The 16,251-nt window shown below is 47.4% G+C and overlaps 1 protein-coding gene across 3 annotated transcripts in view; it reads left to right on the top strand.

Annotated features, from left to right (window-relative positions):
* Window positions 1–2,848: 2,848 nt before the first annotated feature.
* Window positions 2,849–16,251, top strand: part of BANP (BTG3 associated nuclear protein) — a 109,545-nt gene continuing 96,142 nt past the window's right edge. For 2 of the 3 annotated variants that reach the window (XM_030227716.2, XM_050978880.1), the window contains exons 1-4: window positions 2,849–2,952; window positions 13,831–13,972; window positions 14,776–14,870; window positions 16,049–16,248. In XM_030227716.2, coding sequence (XP_030083576.1) covers window positions 13,903–13,972; window positions 14,776–14,870; window positions 16,049–16,248 — 365 coding nt within the window. In that variant the 5' untranslated portion in view covers window positions 2,849–2,952; window positions 13,831–13,902. Of the gene's footprint in view, window positions 2,953–13,830; window positions 13,973–14,750; window positions 14,871–16,048; window positions 16,249–16,251 lie in introns of those variants that run through there. The other variant, XM_050978881.1, reaches the window with a different exon arrangement.

Consider the following 16,251-nt stretch of genomic DNA (forward strand, 5'->3'; position numbering starts at 1 on the left):
CTTGTTTAAACAAAAGCTTTGTTTGGCAACCTTTCTCTTTCTGCTGCAACTGCAAAATTGTGTGCACAGTGTGTTAATTTTTTACCTTTGATGCTTTGGGAAGGGTTTTTTTCCCCTAATGAAAAAAAAAAGGAAACCAATGAATGAGATCCCAATCTCTCCTGATCCACACAAAACCTGTGAAAGCAGCAACTTCCTTAGAAAACAATAGTAAATGAATGCTGAGACCAGGGTAAAATAAGCTGGATACTTCCTGGAAGCAAATTACTCCTCATAACATGGCAAAGCACAGACATAAAATGCAAGAGACTGAAAAAAAAGAGCATGAAAATGTGAGGAAATAAAACAACAAAGAAATTCTTTGTTTTATTTGGGACAACAGACTAACAGGGCAACAGGGGGTATTTTCTCCTGTAAAATTAAAAAATTAAATTATATATTAGCAGCCTGAAGTTCTCAGTTGCTTTTATATGAGGACAGGAAATTAAGAATGGATTTGATGCAGGCACTTGAGCGAATTATCATGGTTTAAATCAGAATAAACCTTCCAGTGTGTCAAGTTCTTGGCATTTGCTCATAGGCAGACTTGTCCCAGGGTAAAGTGAAGCCCTCATTCACTAAATGGGGATTATACTGAATTTCTTTCAATTATTGCAGAAATAGTCACGGGAGCTCAGTTTTGGCAGCAGCTGAAGCTCAGGAGATTGTGAAGCACAGGAAGCAATTACCCTTTGGTCAGTCACTCATTGGTACTGGGAATCAAAGACTAAAAAGCCAAATCTGACCCTTCAGATTGAGCAGAAAGATCCTTTTCCTTTTGCTGCTTCCCAGTGTTTCCAGTCAGACTTTGTCATTTTGTTTGTCATTTCTGGCTGTGCAGTCTCGAGTGAACACAGGGTAAACCATGACAAAGGAGACTTTCTATGATTTATTGGTGTCATCCATAATTTTAAAAAGAAATGCCTCCTGGTTTGGAAAAAAATCCAAACTCATTGCTCTGGTAAAGAGGGAAAAATTCTTCTGAGGGGTGAGGTAATTGTGAATTTTCAGCTGCTGGATCAGAGTGGACTGGCAGGAGGAGGTGCTGCAGCCTCCCTTGGGATAAGTTGTTTTATTTGTTTATTCTGCTGTTATCTCTGATCACAGTCACAGACATCAGTTGGATCCCGCCAGTATTTCCTGCAGTTAATCTGAGCTAAATTAACTTTGGGTAAGTACCATAACTGGTTTATGAGAATGAAGGATTTATGTTTGTGTTGGGAAACGATTCATAGCTCTCCAGAGGAGGAACACCTCACACCTCCAGCAAACAGGAGTTCATCGTCTTTGGGATGGCAATGTTATGAAAATATGAGAAAACAAGGCAGCTTTTACATTGGGCTGGTTTAGGATGGCAAAAGCTTTTACCAGCATCTCCCACAGCAGCTGGAACACGGATATTTGTATCCCTGTTTTTCCAGCTGGGACTTGCAATTGCTTGAGTCCAGCAGAAACTCTTTAGCAAAACTGTTGGAGGGCAAATCGGTGCAGCAAAGCGTGAAATAATCCAGTGTGAAAAGTCAGATTCTAAGTAGTTTAACCTTTGAACTGCCTAATGTGCTTGTGAAGGGGGAGAACACGGTAAATAAATCAACAGGCTCAGCTGAGCACTCCCAAACCTGCACCAGGGAGAAATTCCCCAACACACCAGGCCTGCAGGTGTCTGGAGAACCACTTACAGCTGAGCCAGAGTGGATTGAGATGTGGAACATGGCACTGGAAAACCCCATTAGGCATCTTATTTAGGAAATTTTATTTGTCTTATTTAAGGAATGTTTTAATGCAGAAGTCTGAGAGCTGCTGGCTATGGTGAAGCTGAAAAGTGAAGTGTGGTTGGTCTTTATTGGGCAACACGGTGCTATATAAAGACATAAAATTGTCTAATCTTTGTCCTCTTTCAGAGCCACACACTTCCTCTGTGCTTCTTTTTTTGGGGCTTTTTGCATATTTTTATCACCCCCAGAAGGTTCACGGGCGTTCCCCACCTTCACCAGCCCTCCTGTTCTCACGGCACACATGGGAGTGACAGAGGAGCCAATTTAGCAAATTCCCACTGCTGCCTGCTGGCACGGTGACATCCAGCTCATCCCAGCTCCCAGCCCAGGAGCTTTGGGGAAGGAGCAGATGATGGGAAAGGTGGGAATGATTTTGGAGGTGCGGATTCCTGTTTCATCTGCTGGCTCTGCTGGCCGAGTGCTGCGGACATTGAGGGGCTGGAGCGTGTGCAGGGAAGGGAACAGAGCTGGGAAGGGGCTGGAGAATCCTGAGGGGGCTGGGAAGGGGCTGGAGAATCCCGAAGGAGCTAGGAAGGGGCTCAGCCTGGAGCAGAGGAGGCTCAGGGGGGCCCTCCTGGCCCTGCCAGGAGGGGACAGGGCCCAGGAACAGGGACAGGAGGAGAGGGAACGGCCTCAGGCTGGGCCAGGGCAGGCTCAGGTCGGACAGCAGCAGGAATTTCCCCATGGAAAGGGGGGTCAGGGATGGGAACTGCCCAGGGAGGGTTGGAGTGCCCATCCCTGGAAGTGTCCCGGGAATTCCTGAGGTGGCACTCAGTGCTCTGGGCTGGGGACGAGGTGGGGATGGGGCACAGCTGAGACCCGATGATCCCGGAGCTCTTTCCCACCCTCAGTGATCCGGTGATTCCGTGATTCCCTGACTACACTTCCCGGCCCGCCCCGCGCCACCCGCGCGTACTACAGGTCCCGGCGTGCTCCTGCGGGGGCGCGCGCGCTGCCCTCTGGGACTCGTAGTCCGGTCCCCGCTGCGGCGCCTCGGCGGGGAAGGGCGGGGGCATCGCGCGCGCGGGCGCGGCGCGTGCGCGGCGCGGGGCCCCGGGCCGGATCTCTCGCGAGGAAGGACGCCATTATCGCAGCCGCCGCACAAAACACCACGAGAACTCGGCGCCCGCCTCACACGGTAACGCGGCGCCCCGCGGGCGGGAGCCTCCGCTACGCGGCCACCCCCGGCCGCCCGCACGGCCCCGCACGGGGACACCGAGCACACACCGCGCACACACCGCGCACCCGCCGGGCTCCCCGGGCCGCGAGCCGGCGGGGAGGGAGCGGCCGAGGCGGGGGGGCCGCGCGCCCCCCTCCGCCTCCCCCCATCGCTCTCATGGGGGTCGCCCGTGGTTCGATATCGGGGAGAAAGTCCTCCCGGTGAGGGCGCTGAGGCCCCGGCACGGGGTGCCCGGAGAAGCTGGGGCTGCCCCTGGATCCCTGGCAGTGCCCAAGGCCAGGCTGGACAGGGCTCGGAGCAGCCTGGGATGGTGGAAGGTGTCCCTGCCATGGCAGGGTGGAACGGGATGAGCTTTGAGGTCCTTTCCACCCGAAGGTTTGGCTCTTCCCCGCTCCGCTCCGGGGCTCTCCCCTTGCCGGGCTCCCCAGTGCTGGGTTCGGTGTCCCGCTGTCCCCCCGGGATGTGTTTGGAGCGGGGTGAGGCTGGGGCTGGGCTGGGAGCGCTCCTCCGTGCCCTGCCCTGGTGCAGCAGGGTCCGGAACAGCCCCGTGTGTGCTCAGTCAGTGCCTGACAGGGTTTCCACATCCATGGCAGGGTTGGCGTTCTCTGTCCTCTTCATACCAGGCAGCTGTTTGACATTGAGTGCTTTCCATGGGATATTGAGCCGGAATTCTTCCCTGTGCGGCTGCTGAGGCTCTGGCACAGCTTTCCCTGGAGCTGCCCCTGCATCCCTGGCAGTGCCCAAGGCCAGGCTGGACAGAGCTTGGAGCAGCCTGGGATGGTGCAAGGTGTTCCTGCCGTGGCAGGGGTGGAAAGATGAGCTTTAAAGTCCCTTCCCACCCAAACTATTCCAGGATTATGTCAACACACTCGGTATCCCTATACCCTTATTTGCAATTCAAGTGTTGCCTCCTTTTTCTCTCCCCCCCCCCACACCCCCGCGCTTTTTTCTTTTTTTTTTTTTTTTTTTTTTTGGGTATTATTTTTAAATCCATCCACAGTGGCAAGTTGTGTACTTCACCAAATATAGTCATTTTATCCTGCTATGGCACGGATAGTTTATGGATCAGTTTATTTTTGGAGCACTCCAGGGAAGACTTTTTGAAGTAAACAAGGGTTATTAGCAACTGAGAGATTGCTTTGGTGGAAGCAGCTTTCAAGTGGTATTTTGGAGTGATTTTTGGTACTTTCTTGCCTTCTGTGTGAGGTTACCTGAGGTTTGGTCCCCTATAGATACCAAGATTTCAAGAGGCAAACTTGACATTGGTATAACTTTACATATTTCAAGCAAGATTTTAAAATATCAAACAAAATGTGTCTGAATTTCATAGCAGTGACTCTTGAAACAGAGGGTTTTCTCTGTTAGGAAGTTTTTGTATACATAATTATTTATATTTTAAGTAGTTGTTTATAGAAATGCACCAGAATAACGAGACTTTGATTCTGAAACCCTGAGCAAATTTCCCCATCAATAAATGGAAGTAGTTCAATTTTCAGTAAATAGATGTTAAGAAAAAAGATTAATTAATTTATTGAGAGAACAAAAAGTTGGAGGTTGGATTTGGGAAACATTCCATCTTCTCCAGAGGACACAAACATTTTAGAACTTTGTTTTTTCACTTTATCATCTCTTCTACAGCTGTGTTTTCTGAGTCACCCAGCCATGTGAAAGTTGTGTGGTTCCAGAGCAGGTGTTAATTAAGGTTCCTTTGAAGAACTAATTTATTAATAACATCCAGAGTCATTTAATAAAACCATTAAGGGTGTGGTGCTAATTAGCAGTGCTCACAGCTGCAGCTTCCAGAGGCACCTGCTCCAAGAAATAAGTGTGGAAAAGGCTCCTTTCCTGCCTGTGCTGCTTTCACCATCCCTTTTCTGGAATTTTGGGCAGTCAGGTGAGGAAAAATGAGCTTTTAGTCACAGCTCAGAGCTGCTGATTGTGGATTTACCTTGCCTTGGGAAGGAGTTGGGGTGTCCCACGGGATTCACACCCTGGGAATTCCAGGGTGTTCTCCTCTTTGCCAGGACTTGAGTTTGCCCCTGGTTTTTCTCTTGAGCTTCCCCCTCATCTTGCAAAGCCTTTTATGTTTATTGTGCCAGAATCCCAGGGTCTTCCTTTATTTTGTCAGAATTTCCAGGGTTTTCCTTTATTTTATCAGAATTTCCAGGGTTTTCCTTTATTTTATTAGAATTTCCAGGGTTTTCCTTTATTTTGTTAGAATTTCCAGGGTTTTCCTTTATTTTATCAGAATTTCCAGGGTTTTCCTTTATTTTGTTAGAATTTCCAGGGTTTTCATCTCTTTCCCGGAAGGAACCCTGGAATTGGAGTTGCTGGGATTGAGCCACTTTTAGGAGGAGACAGAGCAAAGCCAGTGGTTGGATTTAGAGCCACAAAATGTCTTTGTGTGCAGAACTTTGCCAATAAAATTTTGGTCACAGGTTGATTTCCTTTAGTTTAAAACTCCACATTTAAGTTATTGATAGTTGAAATAATCTTATTTTTTTCTTATCCATATTGTTGAAAGGCTAATCACCTTTTTTTTTCCTTTCCCAAGTAAAATAAAAGGAATAAAATGTCTTCACAGTCACATAAACCACTTGTTTCCTTGCAGGTTTAGGTTTTTAAAGGTGCTGGAAAATAGTGAATTTTGCAAGCAGTTAGACTGAAAAACATACAAAAGGTTTAACTTCATCACACCCTTGGTATGTGGGACTTGAAATAAAATAATTTCTGGTGGTGTCTGTTGAACAGAATCATTTGATGTTGCTTCCTGTTTGTAACCCCTGACTTAGAGCACTTAAGGGAAAAATACAATCAGTTCAAAGCTGTGAAAATCTGAGTTTTACCATGGAGAAGAAAGGAGGGAGTTGATGGCAGTGGGAGTTCCCCTTCCATTCCTGCTCCTCAGGTACAAACCAGCCTGATCCTCTCGAGGGCCCTCTGAGCTGAACTTTGGGGAGTTTAAAGCTGAATTTAGTTGGGAATTTTCTTTTAACTACAGGGAAGGGAGCTGCCAAGCCAGGATCAGGTGGTGTGAATGAAAATTTCAAATTTGGAGGCAAGATGGGAGGTTGGGCTGTGCTCCAGGGACAGGAGGAGAGGGAACGGCCTCAGGCTGGGCCAGGGCAGGCTCAGGTCGGACAGCAGCAGGAATTTCCCCATGGAAAGGGGGGTCAGGGATGGGAACTGCCCAGGGAGGGTTGGAGTGCCCATCCCTGGAGGGGTCCCAGGAATTCCTGAGGTGGCACTCAGTGCTCTGGGCTTGGGACCAGGTGGGAATGGGGCACAGCTGGGTGAACTCCATGATCCCAGAGCTCTTTTCCACCCTAAATAATCCTATGAAAATCAGATTTTGAATAACTGCTCAATTCATGTTTCCCTGCTGAAATGATGCTCTTCAGTTTATCATCTTTTTTTGGCAAGAATTTGAAAATCCTGCTCTCTGTGTCCTAAAGCAGTGCTAAGGTCTGGTTTGGCAGCTGGAGTGGTTTCTTTTCCTTGATGCCTGCAGCAGGAAAATCCATTAGAAGACTTTGGAGTGAGCAGGTTGTATTTGATGTTGGCTTTCCTGCTTTTTTGTAGTAGCAGCAGCCTGTGCCAGCACTGGGGGCTGTCCTTGTCTACTCTGGAATTGCTGGATCAGGAACTTTTTCCAGTGTACTAAGAACTAGCAGTTCTTGCACATATTAGGAAAAAAATGAGAAAAAACTATAAATTATTGTTATTATTATTCTCTTTTGTTCCTAAAGGTAAGCTGGCAGGCCAAGAGAGAATGGCCCTAGAGAAGGAGGGATAAGTTGAATATTGGGAATGAATTCCTCCCTGTGGGTGGGGAGCCCTGGCACTGATTCCCAAAGAATTGTGGCTGTCCCTGGGCCCCTGGCACTGCCCAAGGTCAGGCTGGACACTGGGGCTTGGAGCAGCCTGGGTGGTGGAAGGTGGATGAAATTAATCCTGGAAGTTTGAATTTCCTGGAATGATGGAATACCCTGAGCTGGAAGGACCCACAGGGTTCCTCCAGTCCAGGACATCCCCAAATTCCCCTCCCCGGGCACCCCTGGCAGGGCTCTCCAACCTCTCCTGGAGCTCTGGCAGCCCCTGGGCAATGCCCAGCACCCTCTGGGGGAAGAACCTGACCCTGATCTCCAACCTAAACCGCCCTGGAAGTCCTTGCAGGATTTTTGGAGCTGTTCCCAATAAAAATCCTCCATCTAGTGGCTGAAAACAAGAAAACAACGGGACGGGATTTGCTCTCTGGGCAGGTCTGCTCTCACATTTGCTGCTTTTCAGCAAACTCTCCAAATAGTGCCTGGTGTGAATGATCCCTGTCGGGAATAATCCCACCAGGACCCGGAATTCCAGCCCCTGCCTTCGGGCCCGCAGTCTGCAAGCACTTAGCTCCTTGAGTTCCCGGGATTAAGTGCTGTCCATTGAATTCAGGCTCTGTCAGGGTGTGCAGGCACCTGGAAGCAGAGCTGGGCCACCTGTGAACATTTCCTGCCCAGCTCCTGGGGAATAATCCCATCCAGGCCGTGCCAGGGGGGCTGGCACATGGCAGCAGGGTTTGGACAAGATCCACAGGGAACTGGGGCTGGAATTCCTGCTCTGTGGGACCACCCACTGCCATTACTCGTGCCTGGGAGCACACTGGGAAGCAGGGAAGGCATTCCTGGGTTATTTGTGGGGTGTTGTGTTAGGATTGGTGCCAGGGTTAGAGGAGTTGGGAAAAGACATCCAAGCAAAACAGTGCCTTGTACCAGGTAGAACAAAAAAAAAAACACCCTAAAAAGCAAATATTTCTGAAAGCAAAACAATAAACCAACAATAATAATGGCAGCTTTTGTGGTAATACTAGGGAATTTCTGCCTCCCTGGGAGGTTTTCTACTCCAGAAGGTTTCCAGCTCCTTTATTCCTGGAGCAACTGTTTCCTTTTTTTGGTTGCTAGCTGAGTTTTACCACTTGCACTGGAGTCCATCACCATAATACCTCTGTGAGTGATATTTATTTGATATATCCATCTCCAGAATGTTGTGGCTGGTGTCCTGGTTTTCCCAGATAGGGAATATTTCTGTCATTTTTTGTTTGGGAAAACAGACATGTTCCCTGATCTTTGGCTGAATCAAAGCTGCTTGTCTACTATTACACTCATTTTTAAGCTGTTAAACTGAAATGTTTGTGTGGTTTCACTATGAAATTTAATTGGAACACAATGTTTTTCCTTGCCTTTTAAGGTGGATTGAGGATAAGGGTGACAGCCAAACAGATGCTGAGAAAAATTATTCTCCTTTGTAGTTTTGGGTAGTGAGAAGGAAGTGTAAATCTGATCTCTTCCTCCTGAAATGAGTTTTAATTCACATTGTGATGGGCTGCAGAGAGCTGGGGCTCAAAGGAGGCTCTTGGATTTATGGTGCTTTGAGCCCTGCATGCTCTTAAATTGTTGCTTTTTATTGTGTTCCATTTGCACTGGTGGGGCTTTTTTGGGAATTGGGAATTGGTGCAGGAAGGCTCCGTTCCAGCTGCCAGCCAAGGTGATTTTATCATGGAGGAGAAGCCAGGCTCTGGGTTAGAGAATTGCTGCGAGTCACAGAGAGACTGAAATGGGAATTGTTGTGTCCTGAGCTTTGTAACTCCTGGGAATAACTTCATGTGTGGAATTATCCCCACATTCCCAGCTGGGTCCTTGGAGCTACTCCAGAGGTTGTTCCCCAGGACCCTCCAGGGGGGGTCACAGCTGTGCCAGGGGTTTGGAGCCTCCAGAGGGGGATTCTTCTTCCTGGAGACCTTCCAGGGACAGTCCTGTGCTGTTCTTGGGCTGCTGCTTTGCTGGGATTCCATAGTTTGTTCCCAGGTGGAGTTAAGTGGGGGTGATCCCTTGGCCAGGGACAGCTCAGTTCCCCTCTGGGCTGTTTTCCTGCAGGGATGAGACCTCAGGGATTTAAATAAAAACTGAATTAATGAGTGTTTTGTCCTCTTCATCTCCCCCGGAGAGCGTGGATGATGTTTATACCATCATCCCTGTGCAGCTTGAGGTCATTTCTCTGCTCCTGGAGATCAGCCCTGGCCTGTGCTGCCTTTATTCCTGTCACTGGGCTGGGCTTTGTGTTCCCCTGCTGTGGAGCACCTTGGGAAGCCTCACTACATCAGAGGTTTTGCAGGATCACCTTTGGTTCAGAAAAATGGGCTGCTGGGCTCAATTAATTAATTACATTCATTCCAGGGGAATGGTTTTCCATGGACAGGGGCAGGGAGAGATGGGATGTGGGGAAGGAATGAGGGTGGTGAGGCCCTGGAGTGATTTCCCAGAGCAGCTGAGGCTGCCCCTGATCCCTGGCAGTGCCCAGGGCCAGGCTGGACAGGGCTGGGAGAGCCTGGGACACTGGGAGGTGTCCCTGGCTGGAATGGGGTGATCCTCAAGGGCCCTTCCCACCCCAACAATTCCATGATTCCAAATGTGGTTGGATGAAGATTTTTGGAACAGAAATTCCATATTTGAGCAGTGCCTTGAATCGATTAGAGGGAAGAGTGGAATGAAGAAGAGGAAGAACATTTGAGGCTCTGGGGCTGGGCAGAGGGAAATGGCATTTCCCAGCTTTTCCCACATTTGCCACAGTGCAAGTTGGAATCTGAGGGAAGATTTTCATTTATCAATAGCACTGGGAAATGTCCAGGAGAGCTCAGCTGCTCCAGCCAGTGCAATTCCACCTTCCAAGCAGAGCTTTGGAATGTGTTTGGCTTTTTTAAAAGATGGTGTTTACCCTTGCTAATTAATATGAGAGAAAGTTTCTGGTTTGTGCATGTTCTCCTGTGTTAACAAGGCCTTGGATGGGTTTGATTATCCACTTTGGAATGCTGCCCCGTGACCAGGGAAAGCCATCAGATATTTCAGTAAATAGCTTTGTTTACAAGGGACTGCTCAGAAGAATTATTCAGAATTAATGTTTTAAAATAGATTAATTAAATTACATTAAACTTGTGTGTGGAAAAGCTAATCTGGAATTCAGGTGAATTTAATCTAGTTGCTTACAAATATTAATTTACTTAATTAAACAAAGGCTGATTGAATTCTGTGTTGAGTGTATCAATTCTGACTAAGAGTATTGGCAGAGATATTTAATGTAATTTATCTAATCAGCTTTAAATTTATATCTTTAGTTGTCTGTGATGAGTTTTTTTGTGTATTCCAGTACTGGAGCCACTTCCAGGCAAGTGCTTACAGGGATGCTCAAGACATTTTGCTCCCATTTTTAAGGGAAAATGAGATAATTTTTAGTTGTAGTTTCATTTATCCAGCATGTGTCTGCTGGGATTTTTGGATCAGATGAACAAAGTGGGGTCTGGCCTGGGGTGGGAAAGATGGGGCAGTGGAAGAGGGGCTCTGGTAATGGGCTGTGAGAGCTCTGAGGGGTTAGAGCACCTGGGATTTCACAGAATTGGTTATTGAGGCTGGGAAGGAGCTCTGGGATCACCCAGCTGTGCCCCATCCCCACCTGGTCCCCAGCCCAGAGCACTGAGTGCCACCTCAGGAATTCCCGGGACACCTCCAGGGATGGGCACTCCAACCCTCCCTGGGCAGTTCCCATCCCTGACCCCCCTTTCCATGGGGAAATTCCTGCTGCTGTCCGACCTGAGCCTGCCCTGGCCCAGCCTGAGGCCGTTCCCTCTCCTCCTGTCCCTGTTCCTGTCCCAGGAGCTGTGCAGAGCCAGGAGGGCCCCCCTGAGCCTCCTTTGCTCCAGGCTGAGCCCCCTCAGCTCCCTCAGGATTCTCCAGCCCCTTCCCAGCTCCATTCCCTTCCCTGGACACGCTCCAGCCCCTCCAGGTCTGTCTTGGAGGGGCCCAAACCTGACCACAACTCCAGGTGTGGCCTCAGCCGTGCCCAGCACAGGGGACAGTCCCTGCCCTGGGGCTGTGGCCATGCCAGGGCTGGTGCCAGCCAGGTGACAGTGGCCTCTTGCCCACCTGGCACACCTGGGCTCCTGTGCAGCCCCTGTCCCCAGCATCCCCAGTCCCTTCCCAGTTTCCCAGCCTGGAGCTCCAGGGGTTGTTGTGACCCAAGGGCTCTGTGGAACCTCATGGATCCAGGCTGGCCCCTTTGGTGGCACCCAGGGAATTGGGAGTGGTGGGGGGAGGAAATCCCTCCAGGACACACCATAACCTGTTCCTCACTGTCATAGTTGGAGGCCCTGGAATTCTCTGGGAGAATCCAGAAGTGCAGCACAGATCCACCAAAAGCACTGGGCTGGAATTGGTGTGAGCCTGGCTGGCCAGGAGCTCCTTTAATGGAACATTTTCCACTGCCTGGTAGAACCTTCCTCCCCATCCCCTCTCCCAGACAGGGGCAAAGTGACCATAAAATATTCCTGTGTTGATCCAACTTCCATGTGCTGCTTGGGGAGGAGAGGTGGGCACGTTCCTTGGCCCTGCTGTGGTTTATCCCCAGCTTCCTGGCTTTCTGTTAATATTTCTTTTTTATAACTGAAAATTTGTTCCTGGGAATAGTTCAGCACTGGTGGCCCGATGCCAATGTACACACACTTAATTTAGATTTAATGAGGACTAGAGTTTCAGACAGGAGGTGGAAAAAAGGGGGAATATAGAGGAAATTTCAAGAAAATGAGTGTTTTACGTGAGGAAAACTGGTAAATACTTCACTTAGTAAAGTACATGGAAACCATAATGGCAAAGTTACTCTGAATTTGTTGACTGAAGCTTTTTGAAGCTGATAAACTCCTCTAACTCTCATCCTCTTCAATTTGATCAGGCTTTTCCCCTTGGTTCTAAAACAAGGTCAGCCCACCAGTAAAACTCACTGTTAGAAATGGAAATGGTGAATTTGGGAGAGGGACACTTAATTCAAGGAGTGAGAACTGCAGTGGCTGCAGCTTCCTTGGACTTTCTGAATCCCCAGGGCTGATAACAAATTCATTTCTTATTTGGTTTGTATTTATTTGTTTCCCCCATATCCCTTGATCCAGGATGGCAGCAGAAGGGAATTTTGTCCTGGCTTTGAAAAGCCAGAATTGTGGCTGATTCTTCCAAGTTGTGTCTGACTTAGTGAGATTAGAATAAAATTCATTTAAATTGGAGTCAATACTGCTGTTATGCTAACAAATACTCTGTGTGTACTGTAGCTGCTCTGCCAGTTGTAGGTTGGTGGTTGTGCCCTTGTTTCAAGGCTCTGGGACAGAATATTTGGGTGTTCCCGAGGTTGAACATTTGGGTATTGGGACAGAATATTTGGGTATTCCTGAGGTGAAGCTGAGCACTTTCAGCCTGTGTCCTGTGAGAGGTGGACAGTGGGTGTTGGAAACAGGAAACAGAAAAATTGAAATTAGTGGTTTATAAATTTAATTTTGAAGGCACATGGTTGGATCTTGAGTTGTGCAGGGCCAGGGGTTGGATGATCCATGTGAGTCCCTTCAAACTCAGGATTTTTGGTGCTAAATATGTGAAGTATTAAAGTGGATTTTTACATTATCACAATTTAATTGCAATACAATTCTTGCAATTCCTTCAGAGGAGAAATGTGTTGCTATGAGAGGTTTCAATGCAACACGTGCAGCATCAGAGAGTCCTGTGATAACCAAGTGAGTTACTGTAAATGAGAAGCTTTTTACCAGTTCTGATTTGTTCTAGTTTGGCCTTTTTTAGTGCCTGCAGTGGTGGATGTGTCCCCTGGAGCCGAGGGCAGGGCTCTCCTGGTGCAGGCCATGTGTGACAGGATGGAACAGCACGGCTGCTTTGTTCTGCTCAGCCTGGCTGGGCACCAGGACTTCTCAGAAATGGCAAATTTCACTTGCCAAAATGGCATCCACCAGCACGGAAGGACTGCCAGGGATTTTGGGCTTGCTGCCACGCTCTGTGCCTGCCCAAAAGTCTTTCACCATGAGCAGAATTTCAAGTGACTCAGTGCTGGCAGTGCTGGTATTTTGGGTAAACAGTTTGGGGATGTGGGGAGGCCTCCTCAGAACCCTTCCCTAGGTTGTGTTGCTCTCCTAAAAAATTTATCCTCTCCAAGTTCTGGCCTGATGGATTTCTTGGGCTCAAGTGGAAGAGGAAAATCATTGTGCATAGTTGGATTTGATTCCATGGCCGTGTTAATGGATGAATTATCATTTCCATCAGTAAATCTCCATTTATCTCTCCAGTGTTTTTTACTCCAGGTTAAAAAAGGAAAAAAAAAAAAGAAAAATCCACTGATCTCCTGGTATTTCTTGTCCAGCCCTTTGTAAACGGGGAGAAAGCACAGCTAGGAGAGATTGCAGTGATTTTATTTCATTTTTACAGGTTGAAGGTTTCTCTTAAAACACTAATAAATAACCTGGGCTGAGAACTCCAGGGGAGCAAGGCTGAGAAATATTTTGACTTTAAAATCAGAACCATATCCTGAAAAGGATTTCATCAGAGCTGAACTGTAGAAAAACCAGGCAAGTTCATCTTGAAGAAAAAAGTCAAGTTTTGCTTTAGTTGTAGCAAGAGGTGAGGAAACTCCTGGTTCTCACTGAGTTTGGGAAGATTTTAGAGGCCTGTTAAGATTCAGAATTTGCAGTTCTTGCAAATCTGGTGTGGATTGGAGCTTTGTGAGCTTTGAGTGTGAACCTGAGAGTTCTCCTTATCCCTGGGAATGTGCAAGGAAAGCTTCAGCTCCTGCCTCAGTCCTGGGGCAGGGAGGTTCCTCCTGCAGGGCTGCCGAGCTGAGCTCTGGGTGCCCCTGGATAATCCCTCTGCAGCTCTCATTTCTCTGAGAACTCAACCTCCCAATAAAAGGAGAGTGAAAAGCTGAAGGTGTCTGAGATGTTTCACAAATGTTAACCCTGTCCTTGCTGCTGTTCTGCAGGAGTGCATGCCTGGGCCAGCTCTGCCCTGGGGAGCTGCAGTGGTGCCTGAGGGGTTTTGCTGCAGGTTCTGAATGATGTCAGAGCAGGATTTGGCAGATGTGGTTCAGATTGCTGTGGAGGACCTGACTCCTGATAATCCAGGTAGGAAGAGATTTCCAGCAGTGCTCGTGAACTGGAAATCACTGCTGAGCTTTTCTTTAAAATACAAGCCAGGGTTTTATTCCAAAAGGTGCTTTTGAAGCCCAGATGATTTCCAGAGCTCCACTTGTGTATCTCCACACCCTTTAGATCAGATTATTTTATTTATTTCACTTTTCTCTTACAGGCTTTATTGCCTGTTTGTTATGCAGGGGTAGACTAAACCCAAAACCAATGAAATATTCCTGCAGTCTTGTTCTTCTCCTTGGTTTAGGCTTTTCCTCCAATGGGAACTGTTCCCCATCCATTAGGAATTGGTTTATGTGTAAGACACTTTGTCTCATCCATTATTAAAATTCTTTGGACAGTCAAATTGAAAACCACTTCTGAAAGCAAGTATTTGGATATCACTTGCTCAGAAATTGACTTCCTGAGTGAAAATCTATTGAGATGTTGGTCCTCTGTGGCTATTGCAAGTAAGAACAGTAATGGAAGTGAGAGACACAGGCCACAAAACTGCTTTTCTGATACAAAATGGAAAAGTCACTCAGAAATGGTCCCAAAGAGTTGGAGGAGAAGCTGGGACCTGCCAGTTCTTCAAAAGTCGTGGTTTGTAGAAGAACTCAAACCTGGTCCCATCACCACTGTCAGAGATTTGACAGAAACCCAAGCAAGTGTCAAATAACGCATTCAATATCTTAATTAAATTTACATGCTTTTGTTTTCTCCACTTACTGTATTTTTAATTTGAGCTTTGTCCTCTCGGGCTCTAAATTCTTAGAGCAATGCTTTTTTCTCCTTTGCAGTTGTGTTGGAGAACCATGAGGTGGCAGATGATGATGTGGAACCTGCCCTGAAACGTCAGAGGATAGAAATCAACTGCCAGGATCCCTCTATTAAGGTTATTTAATGCTCTTTCCTGGGTTTCACTCTAGGGGAAGTTATTACAAGAATGCAAAATAAACTTGATATCTAATACTGAGATTATTCTGGTAGATACTTGTGCATTTTTGGGCACAAATTTTAAAATCTGGATAATTTTCTAATTTTCAAGTGTAGAATTAGTAGCAAAAATTTCAGATGTAATGTAAAATATCACCAGAATTAATTCCACTGCCCCAAAACTTCAGTATTGGGACATCTTTTGATAAAGTAAATGAAGTTGACCAAAGAGATGAACTCGGGGATGTATTTGTGTTACAATTTGTAGATACTTTCAGCATGTTTGAAGGTGTTATTTGATGCCAGCTGCGTTCTCCTGATAGATAATTCCCATTTAATTCTGGCTCAGGAGCTCAGGAGTCACCCTGCTGGGATTTAGGGTTGGTTTTTGCCCTGGAGTGTGAGTACCTGATGAGTATTTCAGTGCCACAGACACTGTCCTGTGTAATTCTGTATTTTTGGGGTGATCCCAGGAGCTGGAGCTGTGTGAAGGAGGGGTTGGGGTGCTCAGTGACTGCAGGGCCACAAGATGGCACAGCTGCTGTTTGCAAAGCACACAGAGTGCAGCTCTTCCCTCTAATGGCCTGTTTTCCCAGGAGAACCCAAGTGGAATATGTTTTCTTTTCAAAAAGATTGCTTAGCAAAACAGATTTTATTTATTTGCTTTTCTTGATTTGCTGTTCAGCAGGAAGCTGAAGTGAGTGGCATTAATTGTCTCTGAGATTTTGTGTGGTGATACAATTTCCACTGCAATTTATCTGTTTGGGCAGGAAAAAAACTCACTAACTGTATCCAGGAGGGTGCATCCAGAGATTTATAATCCTTTTGTTTTCACATGTGGGCTGCAAGGCTTTGGCAAGTCATTAGAAATGATTTTGCAGTGGATGAAATCATCCTGACAAAGTGCTTAGGTGAAAATGGCTTTGGCTGGGCTGCTTTTGGCTCCCAAATAAAGATCTGGAAGAATGTGAGCCTGCTGAAACGCTCCTGGATGTCATCAGGGGTGGATTTTGTCACTAGACAGGCTGTGAGTTCCTTTAGGATTGCTTCCCAGTCACGTTTGTCTGGAGCTTCCTCAGGAGTGGGGATAAACTCGGAGTGCTCAGTGCGGGTTCTTCTCTCTCCCTCCCTCCCCAGTCGTTCCTGTACTCCATCAACCAGACCATATGCCTGAGGCTGGACAGCATCGAGGCCAAGCTGCTGGCCCTGGAGGCCACCTGCAAATCCCTGGAGGAGAAGCTGGACCTGGTCATGAACAAGCAGCACAGCCCCATCCAGGTGCCCATGGTGGCCGGGTCCCCGCTGGGCGCCACCCAGACCTGCAATAAAGTCCGATGGTA

This window comes from Serinus canaria, chromosome 11 (assembly GCF_022539315.1).
Source record: "Serinus canaria isolate serCan28SL12 chromosome 11, serCan2020, whole genome shotgun sequence".
Classification (NCBI taxonomy): domain Eukaryota; kingdom Metazoa; phylum Chordata; class Aves; order Passeriformes; family Fringillidae; genus Serinus; species Serinus canaria.